The 27,354-nt window shown below is 37.7% G+C and overlaps 6 protein-coding genes across 7 annotated transcripts; 3 read left to right on the top strand and 3 right to left on the bottom strand.

Moving 5' to 3' along the window:
• Nucleotides 1-529: 529 nt before the first annotated feature.
• On the bottom strand, nucleotides 530-4,044 carry LOC130510478 (oxysterol-binding protein-related protein 1D). Its single transcript, XM_057006821.1, has 8 exons — nucleotides 3,233-4,044; nucleotides 2,810-3,163; nucleotides 2,643-2,727; nucleotides 2,094-2,554; nucleotides 1,855-2,010; nucleotides 1,473-1,781; nucleotides 1,041-1,385; nucleotides 530-883 (listed from the first exon to the last, which is right to left on the bottom strand). The coding sequence occupies exons 1-8, from the start codon at nucleotides 3,785-3,787 to the stop codon at nucleotides 713-715; spliced, it is 2,436 nt and encodes an 811-aa protein (XP_056862801.1). The 5' UTR covers nucleotides 3,788-4,044; the 3' UTR covers nucleotides 530-712.
• A 1,603-nt stretch (nucleotides 4,045-5,647) lies between these two features.
• Nucleotides 5,648-8,225, top strand: LOC108807599 (actin-related protein 3). Of its 2 annotated transcripts, XM_057006865.1 has the most exons (10): nucleotides 5,659-5,772; nucleotides 5,844-6,048; nucleotides 6,154-6,616; nucleotides 6,682-6,828; nucleotides 6,899-6,991; nucleotides 7,097-7,216; nucleotides 7,293-7,403; nucleotides 7,487-7,612; nucleotides 7,723-7,821; nucleotides 7,961-8,225. In XM_057006865.1, the coding sequence occupies exons 2-10, from the start codon at nucleotides 6,002-6,004 to the stop codon at nucleotides 8,039-8,041; spliced, it is 1,287 nt and encodes a 428-aa protein (XP_056862845.1). In that variant the 5' UTR covers nucleotides 5,659-5,772; nucleotides 5,844-6,001; the 3' UTR covers nucleotides 8,042-8,225. The 2 variants fall into 2 exon arrangements, with proteins under 2 accessions (XP_018435401.1, XP_056862845.1); XM_018579899.2 differs by having other exon boundaries at nucleotides 5,648-6,048.
• A 1,873-nt stretch (nucleotides 8,226-10,098) lies between these two features.
• Nucleotides 10,099-11,535, top strand: LOC108851740 (probable 2-oxoacid dependent dioxygenase). The gene is made up of 3 exons (XM_018625208.2): nucleotides 10,099-10,670; nucleotides 10,743-11,064; nucleotides 11,148-11,535. Exons 1-3 carry the CDS (start codon nucleotides 10,156-10,158, stop codon nucleotides 11,394-11,396), a joined length of 1,086 nt encoding a protein of 361 aa, XP_018480710.1. The 5' UTR covers nucleotides 10,099-10,155; the 3' UTR covers nucleotides 11,397-11,535.
• Nucleotides 11,536-16,269: 4,734 nt separating this feature from the next.
• On the top strand, nucleotides 16,270-19,115 carry LOC108807210 (uncharacterized). Its single transcript, XM_018579468.2, has 2 exons — nucleotides 16,270-16,543; nucleotides 17,036-19,115. The coding sequence occupies exon 2, from the start codon at nucleotides 17,055-17,057 to the stop codon at nucleotides 18,828-18,830; it is 1,776 nt and encodes a 591-aa protein (XP_018434970.1). The 5' UTR covers nucleotides 16,270-16,543; nucleotides 17,036-17,054; the 3' UTR covers nucleotides 18,831-19,115.
• Nucleotides 19,094-20,878, bottom strand: LOC108807219 (E3 ubiquitin-protein ligase AIRP2). Its single transcript, XM_018579480.2, has 5 exons — nucleotides 20,558-20,878; nucleotides 20,117-20,279; nucleotides 19,943-20,009; nucleotides 19,601-19,838; nucleotides 19,094-19,515 (listed from the first exon to the last, which is right to left on the bottom strand). The coding sequence occupies exons 1-5, from the start codon at nucleotides 20,656-20,658 to the stop codon at nucleotides 19,299-19,301; spliced, it is 786 nt and encodes a 261-aa protein (XP_018434982.1). The 5' UTR covers nucleotides 20,659-20,878; the 3' UTR covers nucleotides 19,094-19,298.
• Nucleotides 20,879-21,641: 763 nt separating this feature from the next.
• Nucleotides 21,642-26,827, bottom strand: LOC108855338 (probable phospholipid-transporting ATPase 11). The gene is given in 11 exon segments (XM_018629138.2): nucleotides 21,642-22,334; nucleotides 22,398-22,589; nucleotides 22,672-22,896; nucleotides 22,980-23,198; nucleotides 23,291-23,399; nucleotides 23,498-23,586; nucleotides 23,683-23,959; nucleotides 24,048-24,158; nucleotides 24,232-24,823; nucleotides 24,826-25,111; nucleotides 25,724-26,827. Coding segments are annotated over 11 exon segments (3,612 nt in total). The 5' UTR covers nucleotides 26,570-26,827; the 3' UTR covers nucleotides 21,642-21,668.
• Between the last annotated feature and the right edge of the window lie 527 nt (nucleotides 26,828-27,354).

Below are 27,354 nucleotides of genomic sequence, written 5' to 3'. Positions count from 1 at the left end.
TGTCTGTTTCTCACATTTCATCTTATATGAATGATGGTAAAATTATTTATCCAAGATTTTTATAGCTTCATGTTTCTCTATACTCAAGTTAGTACGAGATAAAACATGAAATGTTATTAAAATTGCATATAAGATGAAAGGTGAGATACAGACAATGTTATATTTCTCATGATTTATCAAATCCTAAACCGACAAAACCAGAGAATCAGAAACGACCAAGTACTAATCCAAGACTGCCGTCAAGCAGAAGAAGGTATCCACTTATTTAGACCTATATATATAAACTAAAAGGCAATTGGGAAGGATCCAGCAATGAACAGAAGGAGCACAGGAAGAATAGCCTCAGTGCAAGCCGGTTCATAAGAAGGAAAGCTTAGAAGTGAACTCAACCCTTTTTGTCTCAAAACCGAAACACATTGTTTCATTTTTGCATCAATATGTTTTGTTCTATGTCTGCAGTTTTGACCTTTGAGTAGATCTATCACCTTTGTTAACACAAGTTTTAATTTAGTAGAAACCAGAATCCTAATCGGATAATTTACTATCTCCATAAGTCTGATTGAGAATCTACATATAATGCGCGCACACACACACACCAACAAAGGTTCTGGCCAAATTTTCAACAGAAGCACAATGAGGGAATGGTGAAGATTTTTCAATATAATATTAATTTTTAAAAAAGGAACAAATAAAGGAACAAAACATGAGAAGATTACGAAGATGAAACACTGTTGCGCTGTTGCTGCTTCTTGAAAATGTCAGTAATCTTATCCCAATCTTTCTTCTCTCTTGCTTCCCAGTAACCTCCTAAGTACCGATAATTCCCTTCTTCATCTTTTTCAAACCATCTCGGTTTCCATCCTTTCTCCTGCAGCCTCCTTGCCTACACCACCACACCCAAACAAATCAAAAATACAACTCTTCAACATTCAGTACCATAGTCAATTAGTCATCAACTAGACTAACAAACTAGCCCTTATCAATCAAGGTAAGGTCTACGATATCACCTGGATACACCAAAATTTATACTAGTTTCGTACCTGTCTCTGCAGCTGTTCAAGCCTCAGTTTCTCAGCATTTGCAGCCTCGTATTCCCCGTTTTCCAAATGTCTCTGGTCAGGTCTCAATCTTGAATCTGTTGGAGGCAGTTTGTCCATCATCCCGGGAGTTATCTCATTAAGAGAGATTGCAAAAGGGGAGAGATTGTATCTTGTTTTTGTAGGAGATTTGTCTCTTTCCCACAGTAACACAGCTTCAGTCATTGGATCGTATCCCTTTGGCTTTGTGGTCGGATCACCCAACACATAGTACATTGCCTCATCCCATTTGCCTATCAATATAGCTACTTTCTCCCCAGTTCTATTGTCTTGCACAAACCCATGAACCTGAAAAGATGATTTAAAATCAAAAAAAAAACAAAGGTGACTTTTTATTGTTCTCTCTGTATTATAAGAAGAAACTATTCTATTTACCTGACGAGGGTTTCGATCTATGACTGACTGCTCCTTGAACTTCAACCTGCAGGAGTAATTGCCACCGCCTTTGATACGCATAGTTCCATAGTGATCGCAGTAAAGTTTCCCGAGGATGATGTTGTATATGGAAGTGGTGACCTTGCTCCACTGATACGTCTCCCCATCATCAAACTTCAGTGTCAAGACACCCACTGGGTCAAGCTGGATGGACCGTCCCCAAAACTTCCCTTTGATATTTGAGTCTCCCCAGAAATTCCAACCTTGTCCCTCACAGTGGCAAGCTACAATCATTGGATGATGACTCACCTAAACAACAGAATAAATTTAGAATGTAACATTTAGCTCATTTCAATAGTAAAAGATGTGTTGGTTGACTTGCCTTCTCAGAGAAGAAACGAAGTCCTTTATCAGGGTAATCAGCTTCATATGTTTCCCCAAGTAGAGGATTAAAAGGCTTGCACTGCCTGCCTTCCGTGGACGCGTAGCCAGAGACAGCGAAAGCTGCAATGTTTAGAAGCCTCATCAACTCATTGCCCTGAAAACAAAGAAAACACACTATAAGCCAGATGGATAAGTTCAGTTCAGTGCAAGTTTGTTTTGGTAGAAGAAGAAGTGAACCTGTTTCCCCCACTCAAGTGCTCTGTCTATCAAGTAAGAGTACTCCAAATCCTCAAAACACTTCTGCAGAGAAGAAAGCGGCTCGTTAAAGTAAACGGGGAGACAAACTCCAGACAAGTCTTTGCCAATGTTTTCTTTGATGATCGACCACAGTCCAACCGGCTTCTCCTTCTCCTTCGGCTCTGGTAAATTATCCCTTCTCCTCACGTAAGGATACTGCGGAATCCTAACGGGAGCTTGCAGGCGGTCAGAGAAGAAGGAGTCCTTGTCGTAGATAGACCCGTTGCCTTCAGCTTCTCTGCTTCGATAAGAAGCGCTTCTCAGCGCGTCTGCTGATAGGATATCGTTTGTGTCGAAGAAGGCTACGTCATCTTCATCAGACTCAACATCTGCTCCATCGTGACTATCGTTATCTGCCTCAGAGTCGCTTGGAGATACCTCTGACACGACTGAATAGAAATCTGTTGGAGAAGACAGAACAATCATGTCAAAAAAAACACAACACTATCAAAGAGTCCACACAAACATATATATGTAAAAGTAACTAACCACTGAATCTTCTTCCCTGTCCACAGCAAGAGTCATGCTCCTTTGTTTCATCAACAACAGTAGTTTCCAGCTCTATTTTTTCAGTCTGACAAGATGATTTACACATCACTAAGTCCACTGTAAGTGACTGTTTAAATGTGTGCATAGGGAAAGAAACCAAAGCATACCTCCAACTGTCTCAGAGTGTCTAGCAGTATAAGGTGTTTCTGTGTGAGAATCTTCAACCGGTTCTGCAGATTAGAAACTTCGGAAAGCATAATGGTCTCGCAATCTTTAACCACCGTCTCACCAACGCCTTCCTGCAGTAACTTTTCACGCAGCTTCTCGGTGGAAACAACCGCATCTTCACAGGGTAAAATGTCGCCGCTAGGCACCCTAGGAAAAAGATCCTTAGCCACCTGCAAAGCTTCTACCCAGGTCGCTCTGTTCTCTCTACATACACAACGTAAGTGTAGAGTCTTCGTACCGGTGAATATAGTCAGCCTCTTGTCATCAGACTTGCTCGCACGAATTGAAGAAACCTACAAACAACAAAAGTAGAGTAAAATCTATAGAGTCTTCATGCAAAGATCAAGAATCAAGATTGTTACCTTTAAATGTACTTCTCCAAAGGGTTTACAAGGCCTTGAAGAAGCAGCAGGTCCAGCTCCAAGCTTGTTGCTGCTACTGCCGCCGCAGCTAGCTTTCCTAATGTACCTAACAGACTCCTCTCCAATCACCCTCACACCACCCTTCTCTCTAGCGGGATTCATCACGATCTTATCAGGTCCATGGATCTTGTAATACGACAGCACACCGTCTTCGAGCTCGAACCACCTCGCTCTCCACCCTTTCCCGTAGTTCACCCACTTGTACATGATCCCAGCCACTCCACCACCGACGACGCCGTTTCCGAAGAAGAAACCTCCCTTTGAGGAAGAGTCTTTCCCCTCGAGATCCACGTCCTCGGAAGAGAGCCTCTCGAGCTGATCCTGGCTGATCCACGAGGCTTGCGTTGAGAAAGACGGCTTGGAAGCGTGGTTGCTGCTAGGTGCGACGAGACCGCTTAGATGAGAGTGTTGCTGATTCGGAGGAGCCGGTTTGGCGATAACCGGGTTGGTCCGGTCATCGATTGAGACCGGAGCAATGCAGCAAAGAGGATTCATAACATTGATCCAAAAAAAAATATTGAACGAACGAGTTTTGTTTTAGATCCGGTGTGGATCGGAGAATCTTAAGTTCGGAGATGAGTAGAGAAGGTAAAGACTGAATACTTATTAAAAAGCGGAGAGATAATGGAGATTGTCAGAGAGAGAGAGAGAGAGGGCTCACAGATCCAATTTAAGGCAGTGTTGGTCTGTAATATTTTGTGTTTGTGCAGTGTGCAGAGAAGAGAGAGAGAGAGGGAGCATCTCTCTGAATCGTTTAAATTCATAGGAAAGAAAAAAAAAAGATAAATATTAAATTACTATTAATGCGCTGAGTCAACATAATTATGTTTTTCTTTGGACCAATCCCAGTTGAGGATAGGTAGTTATTACTTATTGCCACAGTAAATATATATATCTAATTTGTCGGAAACAAACAAAAATGACCATTGTATTTTTTGTATTTAATTATTATTGGTGGTCTCATTAACCAAAAGATTCGGTGTTTCGTAATTTTCGTAATAATACCAGATACAGCAATTAGTACGAATAATCAAATCATGTACTATAGTATTTTTATACTTGCTATAGTGAAGTTTTACTAATAAGGATTTGTATATGGGATCCTTATGGGGTTATTTTTAGGCAGTTAATCAATTAGTTGTATTTATTGATTAGGGACTGTGGAAAGATTTCTGATTTTCTGCAGACATTAATTGACGCAGAAAGGTTGTTCTAGATAGAAAAAGATCACAGAAACCATTAATGAGATTATAATTATCCTTTTTTTAATATTAAATCATAGAAGGTGGGTTTTTATCTAACATGTAATAGTTTGTTTTGACCATTGATAAACTTAATGGACCGTAAATAGGGGGTTTATGCATTGTGTAATGATTTTATGATCAAGAAGTGCTTATTTGAAGTCTAGACTAGTTTTTTGACTGTGGTAACTTAAACTTCGCGTCGACCAAATCTGACTGTACCTTGCAGGTTTTGTACATGTACGCTCTAATTAATCATGTTCTTAAGAAGGGTGTTTAAGTATGATGAACTCTAGGAGAAGAAAACTTGACTGCAGACAGAAATTATTATGCACGCAACATAAAATTAAAACGATTGATAGATCCGTATATGTTTTGTTTTCTTACCTTGGAACTGACTGTAGTAATGATTAGGTGTAATAAATATGGACCTTAGAATGACTTCCACTGAAGGTAAACGGGTTTATCTGGATAGTGCAAGTCTTTATAACAACATACAAGGGCCCTTTATGGGCCCATAGTGCAAGTCTTTATAACAACAACTGTATGTGTTTTTCACCGGCTGTAGGAAGTCTCAATGGAACTGCGAGTCACGGAACGGTTTACATGGACCATACCAAAATGACTAAAGCTAAAACGATTGGATGTATAATATGACCATCTAGAGGTATACCTAGTTCCCATGGACCATATATGAGAAATGTAAATAAGTGTTCTACTGAATGATTTTCTGATTATATTGTGAATTGCACAATAGTTTTTTTGGATATACGAATTTATGAAAACTCTAAAGTGTTTGTTTCTACAAACCATGGAATTTTTGTTGTATCAAATAGTTACAGGGTGGTGGGCTTTTGGCGGTGGTTGAAGCGTCGTTATCACTTGAGATCTAAGATTGTTCTCGTCTTGTCTTCGACTGCACATAGTAATCAGTAAGATTAAACAGTAACAATATTAATAAAAAAAGTTACTTTAGTTTTACAGTCATTTCTTTTCCATTTCGATTTGGTTCAGTTTTACAGAATTTTAGTTGGTTTTGTTCGATTCGGTTTGGTTCAGGTAAACCGAATTAACATCAGGACAAAGAAGCTTTTAACATTAGCCCATATGTTTTGTTCTGTCTGAAAGAATCTCACACGGTAAAGTACAAAACCGACGACGGCGACTTTCCCCATGATCTGAGTTTCTGAACCAAAGGTCTTCCCCTGAATTTCACGGGAATCTCTGATTGTTTTTCGGGTAAAATTATTCGTATTTTCTCTCTCTCTCTCTCTCCTACATTGTTTATCAGAGCCAGAGCTACGTGGCAGCTTGTCGGAAAATAAAACTTCCGCTGACGGTGACGGTGAAGAAGAAGAAGCAAGTATAGTTTCTCTTTTGATCCAACACCGATCGAAACTCAAAGGTTTCTACTTCACGACACCGTTTCGGATCTCTGTTTCTGAGATCCTTCACCGTTACCGCGTAAATGGATCCGACTTCTCGACCCGCTGTTGTCATCGACAACGGAACCGGGTACGTGATAGGCTTATGCCCTTAATGGTTTTCGAGAAAAACGCTTCCTTTTCAATCACGGCAATGCTCTCTGTTCTTCTCAGATTCATCTGCTTGCTTTTGCAGGTATACAAAGATGGGATTTGCGGGTAACGTAGAACCATGTTTCATTCTTCCCACGGTAGTTGCAGCTAACGAGTCTTTCCTGAGCCAACCCAAGAGCTCTTCAAAAGGGTCTTCTTGGGCAGCTCAGCACAACGCTGGAGTCGCGGCCGATATGGACTTCTTCATCGGAGACGAAGCTGTTACCAAGTCACGGTCTAGTAGCACTTACAACCTTCGTTATCCCATCGAGCATGGTCAGGTCGAGGACTGGGATGCTATGGAAAGGTATTGGCAGCAGTGTGTGTTTAACTACCTGAGGTGCGATCCAGAGGATCATTACTTTCTTCTCACCGAAAGCCCTCTCACTCCTCCTGAGAGCCGAGAGTACACTGGAGAGATTCTGTTCGAGACTTTTAATGTTCCCGGGCTTTACATTGCTGTTAACTCGGTGCTTGCTCTTGCAGCTGGGTACACTACTTCCAAGGTAAGTGGTACAAATTGTCTTTTTGACTCCAAGTTGGACTCTGTCTGAATCTTTGGTGTCTTTAGTGTGAGATGACAGGGGTTGTAGTTGATGTCGGAGATGGCGCGACTCGTGTTGTACCTGTTGCAGAAGGTTATGTTATTGGGAGCTGTATCAGAACGGTTCCGATTGCTGGCAAAGATGTCACCCTCTTTATCCAGCAACTCATGCGTGTATGTAGTACTATCCTATCTTATGTGACATTTATGTAATACGTTCATAAAAAACTTCTCATTTCAATAGGAAAGAGGTGAGAATATACCACCGGAAGATTCATTTGATGTTGCACGTAAAGTGAAGGAAATGTACTGCTACACTTGTTCAGACATCGTTAAGGTAATGCTTAGATGGCTAATGTTTAAGTTAAAACAATAGTACTATTTTTATTTTAATGATTTTGATTACTGGCTTTGATGCTGAACAATCATATGGTTTTGGCAGGAGTTTAACAAACACGACAAAGAGCCAGGAAAGTATATTAAACAATGGAAAGGTGTTAAGCCAAAGACTGGTGCGCCATACACTTGTGACGTGGGATACGAACGTTTCCTTGGACCTGAGGTTTGTTACACCATTGTCTCTACTTTTGTTGTTATTAGCGAAGATAATGTTGAGATTTTTGTGTGTGTTATTACAGGTCTTCTTTAATCCAGAGATATACAGCAATGATTTTACTTCTTCTTTACCGGCTGTGATAGACAAATGTATCCAGTCTGCGCCAATTGACACACGGAGAGCTTTATATAAGGTCTGAAAACACACTGTTTAGTTCGGAGAGTTTTAAGATGTTTTTTAATTGGTGTTTGATGAATTTGTGAAAAATCATTTCAGAACATAGTATTGTCTGGAGGTTCAACTATGTTCAAAGATTTCGGAAGAAGGTTACAAAGAGATCTCAAAAAGATTGTTGATGCTCGTGTGCTAGCTAACAACGCACGTACCGGTGGTGAAATCACGGTAAAAAAAAGTTGGATGATGTGTAGTAAACAGATATTAGATATATGTTTTTTTATATGAATATAATAACCATATTTCCATTTCATCTGCGTTGACATTTATAACCACAGTCTCAACCTGTGGAGGTTAATGTGGTGAGCCACCCTGTCCAGAGGTTTGCTGTTTGGTTTGGAGGCTCTGTGCTTTCGTCAACTCCCGAGTTTTTCGCGGTATGTAAAACAACTGAGTTGAAACCTATAAAAAGACTAGAAGCGGGCTTAGACACCAGCTATATTTAAGAAAAAAACATCTTGGCTTGTTTGGTTTGAAACAGTGGATGTGTGTGTGTTTTTTTACTTGTTGTTGCAGAGTTGCAGAACGAAAGAGGAGTATGAGGAATGTGGAGCAAGCATATGCCGTACTAATCCGGTGTTCAAAGGGATGTATTAAAAACAAACTGAAGGTGCTTCATAAAAATAATTCACCAGCATCGTCTTAGATCAATGTGAATGTTTGTCTGAAACACTCCACTTTAGATTCTTGTAACCCAAACTATTTTGGCTTTAGAGTGCATGAGTTGAGTTCACACAAACAATGTAAGCTAAGCTTGATGTAGTAGAAGAATTCGTATCAATTTCAGACAAAGCAGAAGAACAAAAAAAAAACTAGTCAGGTCTGTTCCTTCTTCTGTGAAACACTTTTTTTTACGTCACCACATACTTCAAATTGACAAATTCCATTCTAAAAAATATTAATGATATCGTTACTAGTGTATAACTAGTTTTTATAATTTCGTTTTCGAGAAAATTATTGTGTCACAACTTATATAAATAAATTAGAAGTACAACATATTAGTTTGTAAATGCTAATTATAGCTCCATGTTTCCATTTTAAAAGTGAACTAGATTCTGACAATATATTTTTGTTTTATTTTTTTTAAATTAATTTTTGTATTTGTGTTTTTTTTTAAATTATATTTATATATAAATCTTAATCAAAATCTATTTTATAAAATAATAGCAATTTAAAATTTGACCGGCCATACTCCATGTTCTTTGTAATTATATGCACGTTTGTCCGTTGCTTTGTAGTCATATTTGTTTATTCAAGATCTTGACTTGTTAAAACGAGTATTTGCTATTTGAGTACTTGATCAAAAATAAAGTACTTGCAAGTTATTTCTCTTGCTCTATTACTTATTATTTACGAGTATTTGTAAACTATTTATGAGTATTTATGAACTATTTACGAGTTTTTCAGAATATTTAAAAATTATTTACTAAATAATATTCTATTAGAAATAGACATGAAAGTTTGTTTTGATTATTCTACTTAAAACAACATGTGAATTGCTTTAAACGAAATATTTATTCATATTATAGAGAAAACAAATAAAAAAATGTATTCTCTAAATAAGTATAAAGTAATAACAAGTGTTATAACTAATTTTTTAATACTTGTTACTATGTAATACTTTTTATGTACCATTTTAAGTGGTGTTTAAGGTTTCTACACAAAGATTAAGAAAATACAAATTTCTATGCAATTTATCTTGATTACATAAAATTGCATTAAATAAAATCAGTCTAACCAATAAAAAAAAACATGTAGTATTTTGTAATTGGTTGAAAGTTTCGATTGACATTAAATTTTATCTAGAAATGTGAGAACATCACTTATAATGGAACAAAATAAAAATGCTTAAACATCACTTAAAATGGTACAGAATGAGTATTTGACTAGATAATAAAGAGTATTTAAAACTCAAAAAGAATACTAAATAAGTAACAACTATAGAAAAACAATGAGTATTTATGTCAAATATTAAATGCAAGTAAAAGAAAAGACAAATATAAACAAGTAATTGATAGATCATGTAATAAATAACAAGTAACGAATCAAATAATAATAAAAATAATAATGATACTTATACTTGACTTGGTCTTTTAATTAATAAAAAATTTCGACTTGTTACTTGCCTTGACAATACCAGACACTTAAATTTTTAAGACGGATACAAATCAAGTAACGAGTAATGATGAGCCTAATTAAAATCCGTTAACAGAAAGACAAAACATTCAACGTTGGAGTTACATATCGATAAGCTCCGCTACACAGAAAGACAAAACAATTAAAGCAAAATACTCTCCAATAAATTGATTCTAGAGAAAATGGACATCGGCTACACAGAAAGACGAGACAATTAAAGCAAAAACTGTTCTCTCCAATAATTGATTCTAGAGAAAATGGACATTTTTTAGAGAGATGGTTGGAAGGGCGATCTAGCTCTTCCACAATACTATGAGCCATTACTGCTGCTCTGCACTTGACAATATAAACAAACGCTAATCACGTGCCACACATTTTTAAATTTGATAATTCACCTACCAACTTTAAAAACAAAACATAATAATTTTAACAAAATAAATAAATAATAATTGTGAGTGTGTTTTAGTTTTAAACGGAATGTGCAAGGTGATGCACATGCATTTCTGAGCCTATATTAAGGAGAAAGACAACGAGAACCAAAAACACATCACAGAGAAAAAGAAAAGAAGGAATATATGGAGAATAAAATGGTGGGAGCATACGACCGTGCCGCTGAACTAAAAGCATTCGACGAGATGAAGACTGGCACGAAGGGTCTTGTGGATGCGGGAATCACAGAAATCCCACGCATTTTCCACAACCCGCTTGTTGCCGTGGAGAACTATAAACCTCCCTCAGAGGTGAGAATCCCATCAATTGATTTCGGAGGTGGCGTATTCGAATCTCCGGTCACTCGAGAGAGTGTGGTTGCCAAAGTGAAAAACGCGGCGGAGAATTATGGGTTTTTCCAGTCCATTAACCACGGATTCCCACTCGATCTCATGCAGAGGATGAGAGAAGGGGTTCGTTCCTTTCACGATCAAGATCCACAAGTGAGGAAAACTTTCTACACCAGAGATATGAACAAAAGGGTTAAGTATTTCAGTAATCCTGATCTCTTTAACTCTCCTGCTGCAAGTTGGAGAGATACTTTTACTTGTTTTATGTTCCCTGATGTTCCAAACAAACAAGACTTACCTGAGATTTGCGGGTACGCTTACTTTTTTTTTTTCTTTTTTTATATTCTCGAAACAAAAAACTTAATGCATACATGTTTTTTTAGGGAAGTTATGTTGGAGTACTCCAAAGAAGTGATGAAGTTTGCAGAGCTAGTCTTTGAGCTTCTATCTGAAGCTTTAGGTTTGAATCATAACCACCTCAAAGATATTGGTTGCACAAAAGGTCTTTGTATGATTTGTCATTGTTACCCACCTTGTCCTGAGCCTGACCGAACCCTCGGCGCCGCTCAGCACACCGACAGAACTTTCCTCACTATTCTTCTCCAAGACCATATTGGAGGACTTCAAGTTCTTCATGATGGATACTATTTTGATTCTCCCGTTAATCCCGACGCTATTATTGTTAATATTGGTGATCTCCTACAGGCAAGTATTTATGAGATCAAATGGTCTATAATAATTAAGTTATAAAGAAAAATATAATGAACGATTATCATTTTTTTTTGCAGCTTATCACGAACGACAAGTTTATAAGCGTGGAACACAGAGTTTTGGCAAATGGGAGTAACCACCCCCGCATTGCAGTCTCGTGTTTCTTTGTGCATCCTCCAACAGATGCAAGCGTTTATGGACCCATTAAAGAGCTTTTGTCCGAAGATAACCCTCCCAAGTACAAAGAGACCCCCGCTGGATTCTTCAACCACTTTGTCCCTAGACAACTTCATTGTAATAATTCGTTGAGCCATTTAAGGATTTGAAACTCCAAATCCTTCACGTTTCTATTTGCTCCAAATAAAATGTAATGCCCACATGCACCGTGTTCAATAAAATTTGTAAGAGTACACATACCGTAGTACTCAAAATTTACAAGAGTATGAAGTTTACCTATTTTTAATATTGGTGATCTCCATTTCACAGTACTCCTAAAAATGTACCATGTATTTAAAAGAGTACTATATGCCCTAGTCCTCAAAATATGTAGTTTACTTACATTTAGTCTAATATTGTTACATATTCAAATAATCTTCAATATTTGCGAATAATTTAAAACGGCGAGAAAAAATGATATTGTGTTTTTTATTTACAATTGTGTTTTTTATTTTTACTTTGCTCATATCTATTTATTAATATTTCATATAAATATTTACAAAAATTATATAAAAATCAGTATATTAATATGAAAAGTTACATATTTTAGAATTTATTTTCATAAAAAATACATTTATTAGCTTTTGAGATAAACAAAATAGTGTCAAAGTCATAAAATTAGGTTGTAGTCATATATTTGATCAAGAATGTATACAAAATGGCTAAAAACTTGTCGTTATTGTCCAATACTGTATGTAGAAATAAATTGGCAACACAGATGTTACATAAATGTTGTGAAATTATTAGTCAATTTATGTTGTATTTTGGTCTTATTATATATTTTTCTGAATAGAAGTCTTTGATTTAATATAATCACTACAAAGTACAAAATAGATTTAACTGAATCCTTTTTAAAAACTCTTAACCTAATATTTAAAATATTTTTTAGAAGCTAAGTGTGTTTAGAAACATAATTAAAATATTAAAAATATTTGTTACTAGTATTTTTTTATTTTGGGCAACAGATTGTTACTACTATAAATTTAATTACACTTTTCTTTTAACACTTATAAATTTAAATATGATTATTTTAAATATTTTTATTGATCCATTGAAAGTTAATTCCTAAAAAATAATGTAAGTTAAATAGTTTGTGATGACTGTTGACAAAAAAAGGGAGACTAACTCCATATGCCCTTATGGCAGAAAAACCAACCCTCCTATCTCTTCTCTATTTTTCTACCCCCTTTGTAGACCCCACTTTCATTACAAATACCAAACTATCCTTTCTTTTCTTTAATATATTTTTTCCACCTCATTCTTCTCATTTATTTCCCACTTAAATAAATTAATAATTATGTGGACCAACAATACAACTTTAACCAATCAAAAAAAATTGGGCCCATATGTCTTTAAGTTCCTCACCTTCTTTCTCCCTCCCATCGTGAAACTATCTCATTTCTCACCCTCTATTAGATTTTGAAGCTTTTTTTTTTGACAACGGATTTTGAAGCTTTAAAAACATGTAATTCTTGTTCGTTTTTGATAATTTTTTTCTGTAGAATATCATTTAAATATTATGTTAATCATGGATACTTTTTAAAAACTAAGAATTGATGAAAGTTTTTGAGAGATTAAAAATGACTTTAAAAACTGTGTTTATAGATTTGATGTTCATTTTTGATGATTTTTTTTGTCATTTAAATGTTGTGTATATCATGGGTAGTATTAAAAGGTAAGAATTGATGAAAATTTGAAAGATTAAAAATAATTCTAAAAACTGTGTTTATAGATTTTAGGTATATTTTATGTTAGTTTTTGATATTTTTTTTGCTGGAATACTATTAAAATAAGTGTATGGATCTTGGCTAGTGTAAAAAAGAAAGATTGGATGTAAATTTTAAGATATTAAAATGATTTTGAAAACTGTGTATGGATTCATGGTATATTTTTTGCAACGGATTGTTCTCAATTGGTGAAGATGGTTTCAGAACTTGAAGAATGACCAGTTTTTGCAAGTTATCTAAAAGACATAAGAAGCCTGAAGAGAAGTTTCACATCCTCGGAAGTTATCTATGTACTTCGGACACAAAATAAAAAGACGGACATGCTAGCACGCAGTGCAAGAAAGAAATTGTCTTTTGTTGTTCACATGGATGTGATCCCTCCAACATGGTTTACAGAGTCTATATAACTCTGTAATATAGTCGACAAAAAAATAAAAGTATATTTTTGTCTGCTTTTGATGATTTTTGTGTGTAATTTAACTAATATGAATTATATATCATGGGTAAGGCAAAATTCGACAAAATCGGACTAAAACGTGATTAGTTACTGCAAAGATAATTTCTGGGTATTACTAAGATTACTCGTCTTACTAAGAACAAATGGTATTACTGATATTACAAATGGTATCATGTTCCTCGTATATCTGATTGGGTTATACCAGAAAAAGTTAGAACAATGAAAGTATTTCCTCCATAATTTGAAGTCAAGAAAGGAAAAGCGCAACAAACAATTACTAAGTGTTATTTGAACTACTAATATTACTAAGTGTTATTTGAACTACTAGTATTACTAGTTTTATTATGTGTTATTTAAACTACTAGTATTACTAGTTTTACTAAGTGTTATTTGGACTATATATATATTAGTGGTACTATTTATGTTTAGTACGTAGAATCGATAATATTTCATGGTTATTATCAATTAATAGACTATTTACTTAATAATTATGTATATTAAAACTATTTTTGATGACTATTTCAATTGTTTAAATAAAACCTATGCAATTTCCCCAAAAACTCCCTTAGCTTTCATTGTTAGTATGTGAATGGTTACACTATATGAAGGAACATCTAAAGAAATACGTATTCCTGGCATATTTTTGCTGAAAATGTCTTCTTTAATGATAAATATAGTGTAAAAATATTGGTTTTACTACAAAAAATCTCATTTTCGCAGAGTTTTACTAGATAAACATGAAAATTACCAAAAATTTACTATGTGTAAGATAGTATTACTAAATCCTTGAAAATTACCAAGAATTACTAAATGTAATTAGAATATTATATTTATGTATATAACGGCTGCATGATTTACATGTGCACTTTTCATCCGTGCACTTTTCATCCATGCACTTTTATATTTATGTATGTAACAGCTAAACATTTTTCATGAGTATTTTTAAATTATTATTTTAACGTGTGTTATGCATGCACATTCCAAATGAGTACTTTTAATATTTACTGACAAACAAAATATGTTTCTAGAAAAAAAGATTTTTAATATTTTATAAAAAAATAAAAAACCTATATATATTTTTAAAACGTATAAATATCAAATTATAGTAGTTAAAGAATAAAAAACTCTACGAATACATATCAAGTATCTTACTTTTGTTTTCCAAACATCACAACAAAAATAAAATCAATAATAATTTTTCTCAATAATATCATTTTATACAAAACATCATAGTGTACATAATTGATACAAACCATCGAGAAGCTCCCAACGGTTCTCTGGTCCAGGACAAGGATCCATCGAATATAAAATATAATGCCCCAAGAAGCTCCCATCCCTTCTTTATCATTCAAACAACACTTTTTAAGTTGCAAACTCTCGAGAGCGACAAGACCTCATCAACTTCTCTGGTCCAGTACAAGGATCCACCTTTCCACAAGACGAGATTCTCAGCAGGTCTGTGGTCACAACGTTTCCCATGGTTTTAATCCCATCAAAGCTACCTTCACAACCACTAAGCTCAAGCTTCACAAGTCTCTTACACCATGTTGCTAATATCGTTAAAGTGAAACGCAGAGACTTCCTTGGTTTCTATTTATAAATGAAAAACACACACACTCAATGCAATGCAAGATCCAAAGATTAAATAAAGATAGGCTTGTTCTTACACAACTTAATTGGCTTATGACTATCAGACTTGCGGTGTGATGATCTAAAACAAAAAGATCTTGTTACCTACAAGTGAGGCATACCAAGTGTCAACAACAAGGAGATATTATCGTCTCCGTATTCTTCCATGTAAACTCGAGCAAGCCATAATGTCAAAGACAATACCTGACCTGTAAGTGATGCAAAACTACTGTGTTTCATGGTCACAGAAATTCTTAACTGATCAAAGAACACAAAGCCAACAAATTTTATTCTATCGAGTTTGTCCAAATATACACATTATCAGACTTACCTTGGGCTAACTCATTGGCTTCACAGAGAGGCATCATCAATTCTTTTTCAAATACCTGATCATCCATAAAAAAACCAGACTCCTCATCTGAAACTAGCACACAAACAAGGGATGAACTCATAAAGCAATTCATATCAATCAAGAACAGGACAAGGGCGTACGCCAGTAGGCTGGATCAACTAGACCAGCCGCATTTCAAAACCAACACAATGAAGACAAATACGAGCGGCTTGATGGCGTCGAAAGAAGCAATCGGGTCTTTGTTCTCGTCGCAGAGGGAGAAATCAGGATCGCCGTGACTCTGTGTTCCTGGAGCTGAAGATCCGAAGATATGAGATCAGAGAGATGAGCGGCTTGATCGCTTTGGCTTTGGTGATTTTGATGCTATTCTCAGGTTTGTTCTTGAACAAAAGAGCCTGATCTCCATGGAAGCTTGCTTCTGCTCGTCGATGGAAGCAGAGGCGCATGAGAGGAGGAGGTGGCAGCTCTCGGAAGAAGCGGAGGGGAGTTATGGAGATTTGAAAACAGCAAACGGAGAATCAAGCTCGCTGTTTTTGAGATCGTTTTTGTCGCACGAGAGGGAGAAAGTGTCGTAGAAAAAAAAAATAAACAGAACAAAACGCAGCATTTAGGAATTATGTCTAAGAGGATCCGGGTTTGACCCGACTGGGATTGGGCTGGTCGGGTAACTTAGGTTGGATCATGTAGTTTAGTGATTTTATGAAGGGCATTCGAGTCTTTACGCACCCTGAACCCACATTTACTATTTTAAAATAATAAATATTAAATAATATTTTAATAAGGGGATAAATGGAAATTTTTGAAGAGTGATAGGGGTATATGGAGTTAGTCTCCCAAAAAAAGGCGATTAAAAAAAGAGACACGGTGAAGAGGCCATTCGTTCGTTTGTATCGGATAAGACAGAAGAAAGAACGCATCTCGCATCTCTCCACAAAGACGATTCTCCCTCCGATCTCAAACAAAGGGCGAACCTCTTGACTCCTCGCGGCGAAACAAAAAAATCTCGCTGATCTTTTCGGAAACTCAAACCCTAACGTAGCCAGACGGAAGAGAGAGAGAGGGCCACCACAGCTGCTGCTGCAAGAGTCAAAAGTAAGCAAAAAAAGCGTAGTTTTATCTCCTTTCTTTCTTTCTTTTAAGATCCTCGAATCTCGAGGCTTTCTAGGGTTCCAATCGATGTTAAAATTGTAACTTTCATCCCCAGATCTGTTCATTTTCGTTTCTTCGATTGTTTGTAAGAGAACCCTATGTGTAGAAAGAGCTCCTTTCGTTGTAAAATCAAACCATGTATGTAACTTTGATCTCTAATTTGTATAATAATATCAATCTTGTAAAGATATTACGTTTAATAAAGAAGGGAGATGATATGTTTTGACCTAGATCCCCAAATCTCAGATCTGTGATCTAAAAGTTCCCTTTTTTCAATTGTAAACCTGTTCAACAGACACGTGTCTACTTTGTTATATATATATTCATCAATAGCTTGTAACGAGTCTTTTAACTCTGTGATGGTCTTGTTTCGTGTTTGTTCATGTAATAAACTGCGTTTGTTTTTTTAATTTTCTTGTTGTATTTTCTGGCCAGTTTTTGTAAGAAATCCAAAATGAGTCAAGAAAACGCTGGTTATGGAGATAATCACAAGCTACTACACCACCAGGGAAGCGGTACTATTCCTGCTCTAGCTGATGAAGAACTCATGGGAGAAGATGATGACTACGATGATCTCTACAGCGATGTTAATGTTGGTGAGGGTTTCTTCCAAGCTCACAATCAACCTCAAACACCAGCAGCTCAAGTCGGTGGTGGAAGTCTTCAACCTCCTCAGAACAGTAATGTTTCTGAACCGAGAATGGCTGTTGTTTCCGGAGGTGGAGTTGAAGGGAAGTATCATCATAATGGGATGATGAGTGGACCTGAGACGAGATCAGATGCTTATCCACAACAAGGGTCTTCTTTTGGATCCAAAGGGATGAATGTTGATGTCCAATCCAACCAACCCAATAAAGTCAATCCACCACAAGGATCAACATCTATTGTGTTGAACACACATAGTTTTTCAGGGAACGCGGTGGTGAATGTGCCCGCGCCGGAGCCGACGCCTGTGCATAACAACCCCTACGGTGGTGGTCCTCCTCCTCAAGGTGCTCAACAGATCCCTGTTAGCCAGACGAGTGTGAATCCAAATGCAATGGTAAACAGAAGCCCGACGACGCAGCCGTTTGTTGTGGACAATGGGAACACCATGCTTTTCGTTGGAGAGTTACACTGGTGGACGACGGATGCAGAGATCGAGAGTGTGCTTTCTCAGTATGGAAGAGTCAAAGAGATCAAGTTTTTTGACGAGAGAGTTAGTGGTAAATCCAAAGGGTATTGTCAGGTTGAGTTTTATGATTCAGCTGCTGCTGCCGCTTGCAAAGAAGGAATGAATGGTTTTGTTTTCAACGGTAAAGCATGTGTTGTGGCCTTTGCTTCTCCTGAAACACTGAAGCAGATGGGAGCTAATTTCACTGGGAGGAACCAAGGACAGAACCAAATGCAAAACAGAAGGCCTCTGAATGAGGGAATGGGAAGAGGTAACAACAATAACAACAACAACAACAACAACATGAATACTCAAAATGGAGACGGTGGAAGAAACTATGGGAGAGGAGGTGGGTTTGCACGTGGTGGCCAAGGAATGGGAAACCGTGGAGGTCATTGGGGTGGTGCAGCGAGAGGAAGAGGGATAAACAACATGGCTAACGGTGCAGGTGCTGGACCGTATGGCCCTGGACTTGCTGGTCCAGCGTTTGGTGGTATGATGCATCCTCAGGGTATGATGGGAGCTGGTGGGTTTGATCCTACATTCATGGGTCGTGGTGCTGGTTATGGAGGGTTTCCAGGTCTTGCTTACCCCGGGATGCCTCAACCTTATCCCGGTGTGAATCCAATGGGAATGGTTGGGATTGCTCCTCACGTTAATCCCGCCTTTTTCGGTGGGGCGGGAATGGGAACGATGGGGAACTCAGGGATGAACGGAGTTCATGCAGCAGGGATGTGGAACGAGGCTAGTGGAGGAGGAGGCGGTGGTGAAGAGGGTGGTTCTGAATACGGTGGCTATGAAGATGAAAACCAAGAGAAAGAAGAGAAGCAGCCATCACGAGAGAAAGAACGAGCTACCACAGAACGTGACTGGTCTGAGAGCAGTGGTGGTGATAGAAGACACAAGAGTCACCGCGAAGAGAAAGATAGTCACCGCGAGTATAGGCGCCGTGATTCTGAAGAGTACGATAGAGGACAATCTTCTTCCAAGTCTCGAAGCAGATCAAGAATGTCGGAAGATGATCATAGGTCCAGGTCAAGAGATGCTGACTACGGAAAGAGAAGGCGTGGAGACTGAAACAGAACATCTCATGGTTCTTCGTGCCTCTTCTCTCTTGTTTGATGCATCTAAAACAATACCGGTTTGAAGTTACTCTGCATACTACTTATCATCCAATATTTGATACAATGTTTCTCCATACCTTGTTTGCTGATGATTGTCTTTGGAGACGAGCATATATATATATATGTGTGTAAACTGTGTTTTTGTTGAAGTTTCATTTGTTATTACAAACACCATGATTTAGGGAGTTGTTGTGAGTCATTGTAGCCCATTTACGATGAAAAAGAGATCTTTTATTCATTGCTTTTATTCAAGCTTATTTTTGGAAGCATTTCACAGTTATTTAAAATAAAGGATGTAAAAACCTGAGAGCTTTGGCATGTTGGATCAAATCATCCCAAAGCCTGAACACAGTTTTTACATTCTATACAATACATTTTTACCTTTCTAAAAATCTGTACATATACTTTGTTTGTCCAGATTCTAAATCAGGTTTGAGTACTCGTAGTAAACCAAGAAGAGAGCTTCAGGGTAATCCTTGGGGAGGCTATTGATGTAGAGGTAGAATCTGAACAAATCTTCCCTTGAAGCCGTCCTTGTATCCACCACGTCGTTGCCACCAGCAAGCACCCACAAATCCTCTGAGTTCACTCTCTTCATGCTCCCCCGGCAAAACGGGCATGACTGTGACTTCAAGTTCCTGCGGATGTGGAATCAAAGGGAGATTTGGTTAAACGAAAGCTTCTTCATCAGTTATAACAAAAAAAGTACAGTGTGTGTAGTACCAGTTGCGGTAGCATTTGATGCACATTGAGTGGCAGCAATTTGGCAAAACCATTTTGGTGCAAGTTTCTAAACAGATTCCACATTCTTCCTCGCGGTCAAACCCGGCACTGCTGAATCTACTGCTGCGAGCCTCTTTTGTTATCTTCTTGCTGAGTCTTTTAAGGTCAAACCCCAGGTCTGCGTTTGCCAGCTCGTCTAAGTTGCTGTGTAATAGCTGAAGTGATGGTAGTATCACACCTTTTAAAAAGACAAAAGACAACGTTAGGAACAAAGCTGGAAACAGACAAACCCTCAACTTAGACTAAAAAACATTGTACAGTAACGGTAACAGGTTTGCTTACCATAGAACTCACTGATAGTAGCTTTCCTCCCGTGAGTGGTGAGCTTCGGTTGCCCATCAGAATGAACCTGTACAAGCAAAGATGATTGAGAAAATGAAAACATGGAAAGCCTTGGCAAAAGGAAGACACTTTTAAGATCACAGGGGGGGGGGGGGGGAGAGGGCAAGAACTAACCTTGTAGACAAGAACATGAAAGAGGTTAAAGTAGCGAGGAAGCAGACATGAGCAAGAAAGATCCATCCACCGAAGCAAGAAGAGTAATAATGAAGCAAAGTTGGTATGAACCAGTTTCATCTGGAGCCGCACATTGTTCTTCCCCATTGGAATTGCCTCTGCCCTGAAGACATAGAAGCAGTAACGAATTTTACAATCAGAGACCCCCAACTAAAAAGGCTAGTAAATTTGCTGAAATTAGAACTTACTAGAGAGTTTCCTAAACTAATCTAACTTTGATGAGAAGAGATTTACATAAACTCCCCAGAAAATGACCTAAAGTTCTGAGCTGGGTGTTTAAATAATTCACCTACTTTTTAATTATAGCTCAACTAATCAAAACGAATAAAGTAAAGTCTTAAACTTTAGGAGAAAGGAGACAAAACCCAGAAAAGGACTTACAAAGTATTTGCGTGTTGGACATCAGCTTCCAAAATCTTCAAAGATTCATAGTACGAAGAAGAAGATGAAGAAGAAGAAGATATAGCTAACTGATTATACATCTCTCTCTCTCTCTGATGCAACAAGGAATTGATTTGAAAGAATCCCAACAGAGAAATATAAGAAACACGAAGATGCCAAAAAGGAGAGAGATTGGTCTGATTGATCGGAAAAAAGGCAAGAACCTAAAAGGACAAAGAAGCTTAACACCGCAAGGACACAAGTCTCCACTTCTTCTCTTTCTCTCTCTCTTTGCTTTTTGCCTTTTTGATTCTTTTGTTCACGGCTATAGCTGCTTTGTTTAAATAAATCGTGTTCGGACAAGAAAAAATCGTTTTCTTAATTACTAAATTAATTGTTCGTGATAATTAAGCTTTGGTACTTTGAGTTGAGATGGCTTTTTCGTATCTGAATATAATTAATTGTCACTTTCATTCAATTTGTAACAGCTTTGGGATTAAATACTTAAAAGCGAATATAGACAAATAGACCGAAGTGGAAGAAGGCGTGTACTTTCTTGTCTCACTAATAAAATTTTGATTTGCTGAAGTAAACCAATGAATAATGTCCCAAAATTATTCTATGGTGTAAAGTGTAAGCTTTTAAATTAGAGGTGGACGTCAAAAGCCGACAAGAAATATTACGAGTTGTGTTTGAATTCGATACTATACATAAGAAAATCTTTTTGTTAACAAAAAATTAAAATTAATTAACAATAGGTTTGGTTCTTTGGGGTTCTTAACTCTAAATGGGCTTCAGTCTCTTGGTTCGGTTGGGTTCTAATTTGTATTGGACTTTTAATTCTCAATGCGTTTGAAAATGAGCCTTTTGTTTTGTCCATTCTTTTACTATAATACAAAAAAATCAAGAAAACAAAAAAAAGCTTGGTAAAAACCCAAATTATTTCATTACTTTGTATCAGACAAAATGAAATCTATACAAAAAATGTTACATAGAAAATATAGATAAACTTTATCTCAGACCAGGAATATATATATGCATGTGTATATATAAAACCTAGCTTTCACCAGTTGTACACAAAGTACACATATTCACAATTACATAGTTCTTTCTATTTATCTTCTCTTGACAAGGCGATGATATTCTTATTGAGCTGATCGTGAAACCTACCGGAACGCCGCACACTAGCGGCTCTTCTCGCAGTGGAACCAACCGTCGTTGGCCTTATTGATCGTTGCCTAACCATTTCCACAAATTCAGGATCATTAGACTGACCCTCGTGTCTTATCCACTGAATCATTTGATGGAAACCGGGGAAGTATCTCATCTGAACCGACTTGAAGACAAAGTAAGGGATCAAAGCGAAGATCATCACTAAGAGAGTGGTAAGCCAGTAATATGGAGCTGGAGCTAGGGCTTCGAGGAAGACTTTGTAAGCATCTAGGGAGAAGGTGGGAGTGATGGCTCCATAGATCATGAGGAAGATGTACCATAACGCAATTGAGCCCCATATTACAATGTGTTGGACCCAAGTGAAGTAGCTTATGGCTAAAACCATTTGGAGATTGACCACCCAGACTACACAAGTGTACATTGTCCCTCCCAGGATTTCCCGACCGGCGGTTTTGCCGTTAGGGTTGTAGAGTTGGTGTTCTTGAGATTCCTTGCAGATGAAGAAAACGGCTAGAGCCGAGATTAGTCCATTGAACATCCATCCAATGATTCTCTTCCAGCTGAAGAGAAGATTTTGAACTCCTTCTTGGTATAGCAATGGGAACTGCAAAAGAAAAAAAAATTAATGGGGTGATTCAGAGGAATCTAGGGTTTTATAAAACCCTACCTTGTAACAGAAGCGAGCTGAGACGTCTTGATCGAAAACACCGAGAGCAATGACAGGAAGCGAAGAGAAGAAGACGTTGAAAAGCGATAGAAACCAGTCGTTATATGCGGGTTGAGCAGAGAAAGATGTGTAGGCTTCGTATAAGAACAAGGTCACACCAAAAGTGATATTCTTGTAGAAGAAGTAACATATCTGCCCAAGTGGAAACAAAACCCTAGTTAGGGAAATTGCGATGATGTATGTATATCTGATAGAGAGAAAAGAAGCTGCGTACCATGGATGAGATTCTGCAGTAACACCAGTGACCATGGACGAGCAAGAGACGCTCTAAGTATCTGAACTGAGCAATGGCTATATCGCTAGACATAACTGCTTGCATTCCCTCAACACCGCTGATTCCGACACCTATATCTGCTTCTTGAAGCATTCCAACATCGTTTGCTCCATCTCCAATAGCTAAAGTTGTCTTCCCTGTCCCAGTTTTGACCAACCGTGTAACCTAAAAAAACAAATCTTATATCAATTAAACATACTAAAATTCAACAAACGAATAATGATCATGTGATGAATGTTGATGATTACCAATGCCTTTTGCTTAGGTGAAGATCTGCAGCAAATAACAGAGGCACATCCTGTGGCTAAGTCAAGAAACTTGTTCTTGAAATCATCTTCAAGAGCGTACGTTAGCGACTTCCCGTCGATGATCAACGCAAATGCCTCATGAGAGTCTGTGCCGCTTGCTCCTGTTGCTATTAGAGCTTTCCCTTCCTCCATTTGCTTCACCACGCTTTCTCTTGATGCCTACATATGTGTTTTAAGAATCTCAATCAGTAAACTATATCAAAAAATGTGCTATATAATAAAATAACATATCAATAAAATTAAATTATTACCTGTTCAGTCACATCTTTCTCTCCAGCTTTCTCCAATGCTTTGATATGTGGTGTCTCAAGATTTATGATGATCTGCTTCATCTCTTGTCTAAGTAAACTACATGAAAATCTGAAGAGGTTCCAAAAAAAAAAAAGAATGTCAGTAACTATAAAACAAGAACAATGTCTAGATTCAGACATAAGAGTAGAAACCAAAGTTACTTATACCCAATATTGATTGCAGTCTCCATCTTGTCTCCTGTTAGAACCCATATCTTTATCCCTGCTTGAGCAAGCTTGTCGATACAATCCGGAACCTACAACACAATTATTAAAATCAAACCCCTACTCGAATAGACATATTATTTAAAAAAAAAACAATTTAAGAAAATTTGGTCTTACAAGAGGCATACCCCATTTTGAAGTTTGTCCTCAACAGCAGTAGCACCAAGTAGAATCAAATCGCGCTCCATTTTATTAGTGATCTCATCTATTAAGCTCTCACGATCCTCAGTCACCGAGCTCTTAGCTTCATTGAAGTTGTTGCTGAATTTTACATACTCATTCTCATCAACTTCGCGGTATGCAAGTATCAATGTCCTTAGCCCTGCATCTGCATATTCATTAACATGCTCTCGTGTCTTCTCTTCGAATTCACGCCCGTTCATGGAAAGTCTTTCAAACATAACACTGTGCACACACACAAACAAGATTCCAAATATTCAACAAGAAAGCCTCAAAATGTTAAATCTCTCTCGAGATTTTCAGTTTAACTTACTTGTCAGCTCCTTTGGATAGTAACAGAAGCTTCCCATCTTCATCACGCACGATCACAGACATTCTCTTCCTCGTGCTGTTGAACTCAAGAACATTTAGTAACCGATATTCCCTGTAACAAAACAGAGGAATGTTCATTTCCTTGACGTCCAAGAAACCTCAAAGATATCAAAAAAAGAACAAACCTTTCAACTTTCTGCCCTGTTGCAAGATCCAATTCACGGATTGATATCCCGTTTTGCGTGCGGCTAAAGAACTCAAACCCGAGCTCTCTAGCCGCGACAACAAACGCAGCTTCGTCAGGAGACTCAGCCTCGTAAGAGATGGCCCCGGTGGCTTCATCTGTTTCGGGTATAGCCGTGTGACAAACAGCTAACAACCTGAAAAACTTCTGCAAAACCTCCGCTTCTCGTTGCTTAACCCAGCTCCCTTTCATAACCCTCTCGTCCTGGAAGTTAAACCCTTTGACCTTAGGACCAGACCGGCCCACTGCATCATCATCAGCCAGAACCGAACCCCCGCTTCTCATAGCCATAGACCTTTCGACTTCGGTCACACCTCGTCCGTAAGCTGTCCCCGCGATGGAACACTTGATAAACTCCATGGAGTTGCAAGTCAATGTTCCGGTTTTATCCGACAGAACCGTGTCCACCATCCCAAGCTCTTCGTTGAGATTCGATGTTCTTGCGTGTGCGGGTTTATCAGTCTCCTCGTAGTACATATGAATGTCGTTGTTGATGAAAACGCTCTGGAGAACTTTAACGATTTCGATAGAGAGATAGGAATGAAGTAGCTGTAAAGCATAACCGCAGTTAGGAAATGGTAGATTGCAGCCATTGGAGCTCTCTCTGGATCGAAGAAGATATCTGCATTGTCTGGTTTTAAGTACCATCTCTCTGTTTTTCCTCTGTTTCTCACTCTGTCCTCTCTTGTCTCGACTCCAAAGATGATGGATCCGATAAAAGACATCAGAAACACTACACAGAACATCAAGTAGATGATCTTGTCCATCTTCCTCTCTATTCTGCTTCTCTTTGATGGAGGATCAGTTGAGTTTTGAATCACCTGTCATCAAAGAAACTTCAAAATGAGACTTGTGATGCGAGGTTGATGTGGATGCTGTTAAATTTTGTACTAGGTATGTGACATTTCTCCGGAGCCAAAAAAAACTAAACAATACTAAACCGAATGTCATAAATATCTGGATGGATCATATATCTCTATATATCTCTGTAACTGAAACCGAACCGAAAATTGCATGAATGCTTGGATTTTTAAAATACAAATTATATACTTTAAAATATCAGTTATGTTTAATTTATAAATAACAAAATATCTTTAAACTACTAGTTAATAATTGAATTACCCGAAAATAAGAAATTACCCCAAATATTTCTAATTATCCTACATTTTTATCGGAAATAACCCAAACTATCTGATATTAGAACATTCTCTGTTATCTCAAATTATCTCAAAAATTAGAACCGAATCGGAACCGAATTGAACCAAAAAAAAATTCGGATATTAGTTGGTTTCCAAATTTCCTACACGAACCTAATCAAAACCAAAATAACCAAACAAAAATTGAACTGAATTTTGCAAATAACCGAACTGTTAAATCCAGAGAACCGAAATACCCGTACCCAAACCAAACATACAGAACGCCAAAGTTTGTACCTTTGTGTCGTGTCCGGTGAAGACAACAGCTCCGTAAACATACTCTGTGTTTCTAAGCTTCGAGTCTCGAAGAAGAAGCTGCTGGACCGACAACGGAAGTCTCTGTTCTTCCAAATGCAACGTCCCGACGAACGTATAAAGATCCGCATTGGGATCTTCGCATCTCACCACGCCTTTAAACTCTTTAAAGTCAGAATCTTCATGTAACGCCGACGAAGTCGCCTCTAAGCCCTGTTTCACTTTAAGATTCGTCTCACCGTCGAGATTCATCGTCTCCACGTAGCAAATCGAGTCCTCGTAGCTCGACGACAGAAGCAAAAGATCCGCCGGAAAAAACTCGTCCTTTTCGACCCTCACTATATCTCCGACTCTAAGCTCCCTCCACCCTTCTTCCCGGAACGTCCCGTCTCCGTCGTGGACCTTCACTCTCCTGTTGTTCACTTCCATGTCCTGTCGTTTCCTTCCCCAGTCTTCGATCCCTTCTTTGACCATGCTCGCCGCGATGACAAAGCCGAGAGGTAGCAGAGCGCTGACGGGGCCGTAAGGAGAGAGCGGAGTCAACGACAGGGCACCGGTGACGAGGAAGTAGAAGTTGGCGACGCGGCGGAACTGCTCGAAGAGAGATTTGGGTAAGAAGGAGGCGGGAGTGTACTTCGTTGACCTGACGTAGTTTCCCGCGTAGTTGCGACGTTCGGCGGCGGGAGAGTTGGGTTCGTTGCAGTAGACTACTCGGGAGAAGCCTGGTCCTCCGATCTGTGAGTGGTCTTCTTGAAATGTAGATTTGCGACATCTGAAGGCGTAGATGTTGCTTAGATGTAGTCTTCTTCTTATCCGACCTCCCGCCATATCTCTCTTGTCTGAAAAAGATGTTGTGAGAAAAGAATGAAAGAATGAAAGATTTAGAACTATAGGATAAAGAATCTGAGAGAGAGAGACAATGTTGGATTGTTGTAAAAGTAATTATATCATTTGATTTAGCAACTAAGCAGGGAAGAGGAGAGGAACGAGTGTTTCTTCGTTTTCTAATAATTTTTTTTAAAACTCTGACGACGACTTTCAACGTATCATTTTTTGAATGAGTGGTTCTTTATTTTTGTTGCTATAGCCTATAGATTACAGAACGAGGAAGAAGTAAGAGATCGCTGAATAGCTGGCTTCTATTGATTCAATGAAACTAATAAAAATCAAATTTGTTACCATCTATGTTGGCGGAAATGAAAAGTACTAGATCCGTAGATTGTCTATGTTCTAGACGAATTAAATAATATATGATGTCAGGTATGATGTCAGGCATGATTTAAGTAATAAAAAAAGATGTGTTAATTATACAGGAACCAATGTTCATGGAGCCGTGGATGGTTTACTTATTATTAGCATCTCTGAAAAGTTCTTGGAAAAAAGGATAGTGATTAGTAAATGAATTATGTGTTTAATTGACTTACTCTCTAATGTAAGGACTAGTATATGTTTTTCAAACTATATAATTAGTTTCTAGTGATTCCCGGCCCAGATGATTATGATCTGTTTTCGATTTTCTGATTAGTTTATCTTCTGATACTACTTTGAAACACATGTGAAAAATATTTTCCATCTCATAGTGTATTTTGCCAGTTCAGTAATGTGGACTAGTT

The sequence above is a fragment of the Raphanus sativus genome, chromosome 1 (assembly GCF_000801105.2).
Source record: "Raphanus sativus cultivar WK10039 chromosome 1, ASM80110v3, whole genome shotgun sequence".
Classification (NCBI taxonomy): domain Eukaryota; kingdom Viridiplantae; phylum Streptophyta; class Magnoliopsida; order Brassicales; family Brassicaceae; genus Raphanus; species Raphanus sativus.
The sequence above is the reverse complement of the archived record's forward strand: the minus strand, read 5'-3'. Positions and strand labels throughout refer to the sequence as shown.

What these genes read in the sequence shown, in the direction of transcription:
- LOC108807219 (XM_018579480.2), bottom strand. Translation starts at nt 20,658, where the DNA reads ATGTATAATCAGTTAGCTATATCTTCTTCTTCTTCATCTTCTTCTTCG. An exon ending in GTCCAACACGCAAATACTTT is followed by an intron (nt 20,280 to 20,557) that starts GTAAGTCCTTTT and finishes CTATGTCTTCAG; the next exon opens with GGCAGAGGCAATTCCAATGG. An exon ending in TACTATCAGTGAGTTCTATG is followed by an intron (nt 19,839 to 19,942) that starts GTAAGCAAACCT and finishes TCTTTTTAAAAG; the next exon opens with GTGTGATACTACCATCACTT.
- LOC108807210 (XM_018579468.2), top strand. Translation starts at nt 17,055, where the DNA reads ATGAGTCAAGAAAACGCTGGTTATGGAGATAATCACAAGCTACTACAC.
- LOC108851740 (XM_018625208.2), top strand. Translation starts at nt 10,156, where the DNA reads ATGGAGAATAAAATGGTGGGAGCATACGACCGTGCCGCTGAACTAAAA. An exon ending in GACTTACCTGAGATTTGCGG is followed by an intron (nt 10,671 to 10,742) that starts GTACGCTTACTT and finishes ATGTTTTTTTAG; the next exon opens with GGAAGTTATGTTGGAGTACT. An exon ending in ATATTGGTGATCTCCTACAG is followed by an intron (nt 11,065 to 11,147) that starts GCAAGTATTTAT and finishes TTTTTTTTGCAG; the next exon opens with CTTATCACGAACGACAAGTT.
- LOC108807599 (XM_018579899.2), top strand. Translation starts at nt 6,002, where the DNA reads ATGGATCCGACTTCTCGACCCGCTGTTGTCATCGACAACGGAACCGG. An exon ending in CTGGGTACACTACTTCCAAG is followed by an intron (nt 6,617 to 6,681) that starts GTAAGTGGTACA and finishes TGGTGTCTTTAG; the next exon opens with TGTGAGATGACAGGGGTTGT. An exon ending in GTACCGGTGGTGAAATCACG is followed by an intron (nt 7,613 to 7,722) that starts GTAAAAAAAAGT and finishes TTATAACCACAG; the next exon opens with TCTCAACCTGTGGAGGTTAA.
- LOC130510478 (XM_057006821.1), bottom strand. Translation starts at nt 3,787, where the DNA reads ATGAATCCTCTTTGCTGCATTGCTCCGGTCTCAATCGATGACCGGACC. An exon ending in ACAGGGAAGAAGATTCAGTG is followed by an intron (nt 2,555 to 2,642) that starts GTTAGTTACTTT and finishes CTTCTCCAACAG; the next exon opens with ATTTCTATTCAGTCGTGTCA. An exon ending in CACTTGAGTGGGGGAAACAG is followed by an intron (nt 2,011 to 2,093) that starts GTTCACTTCTTC and finishes CTTTGTTTTCAG; the next exon opens with GGCAATGAGTTGATGAGGCT.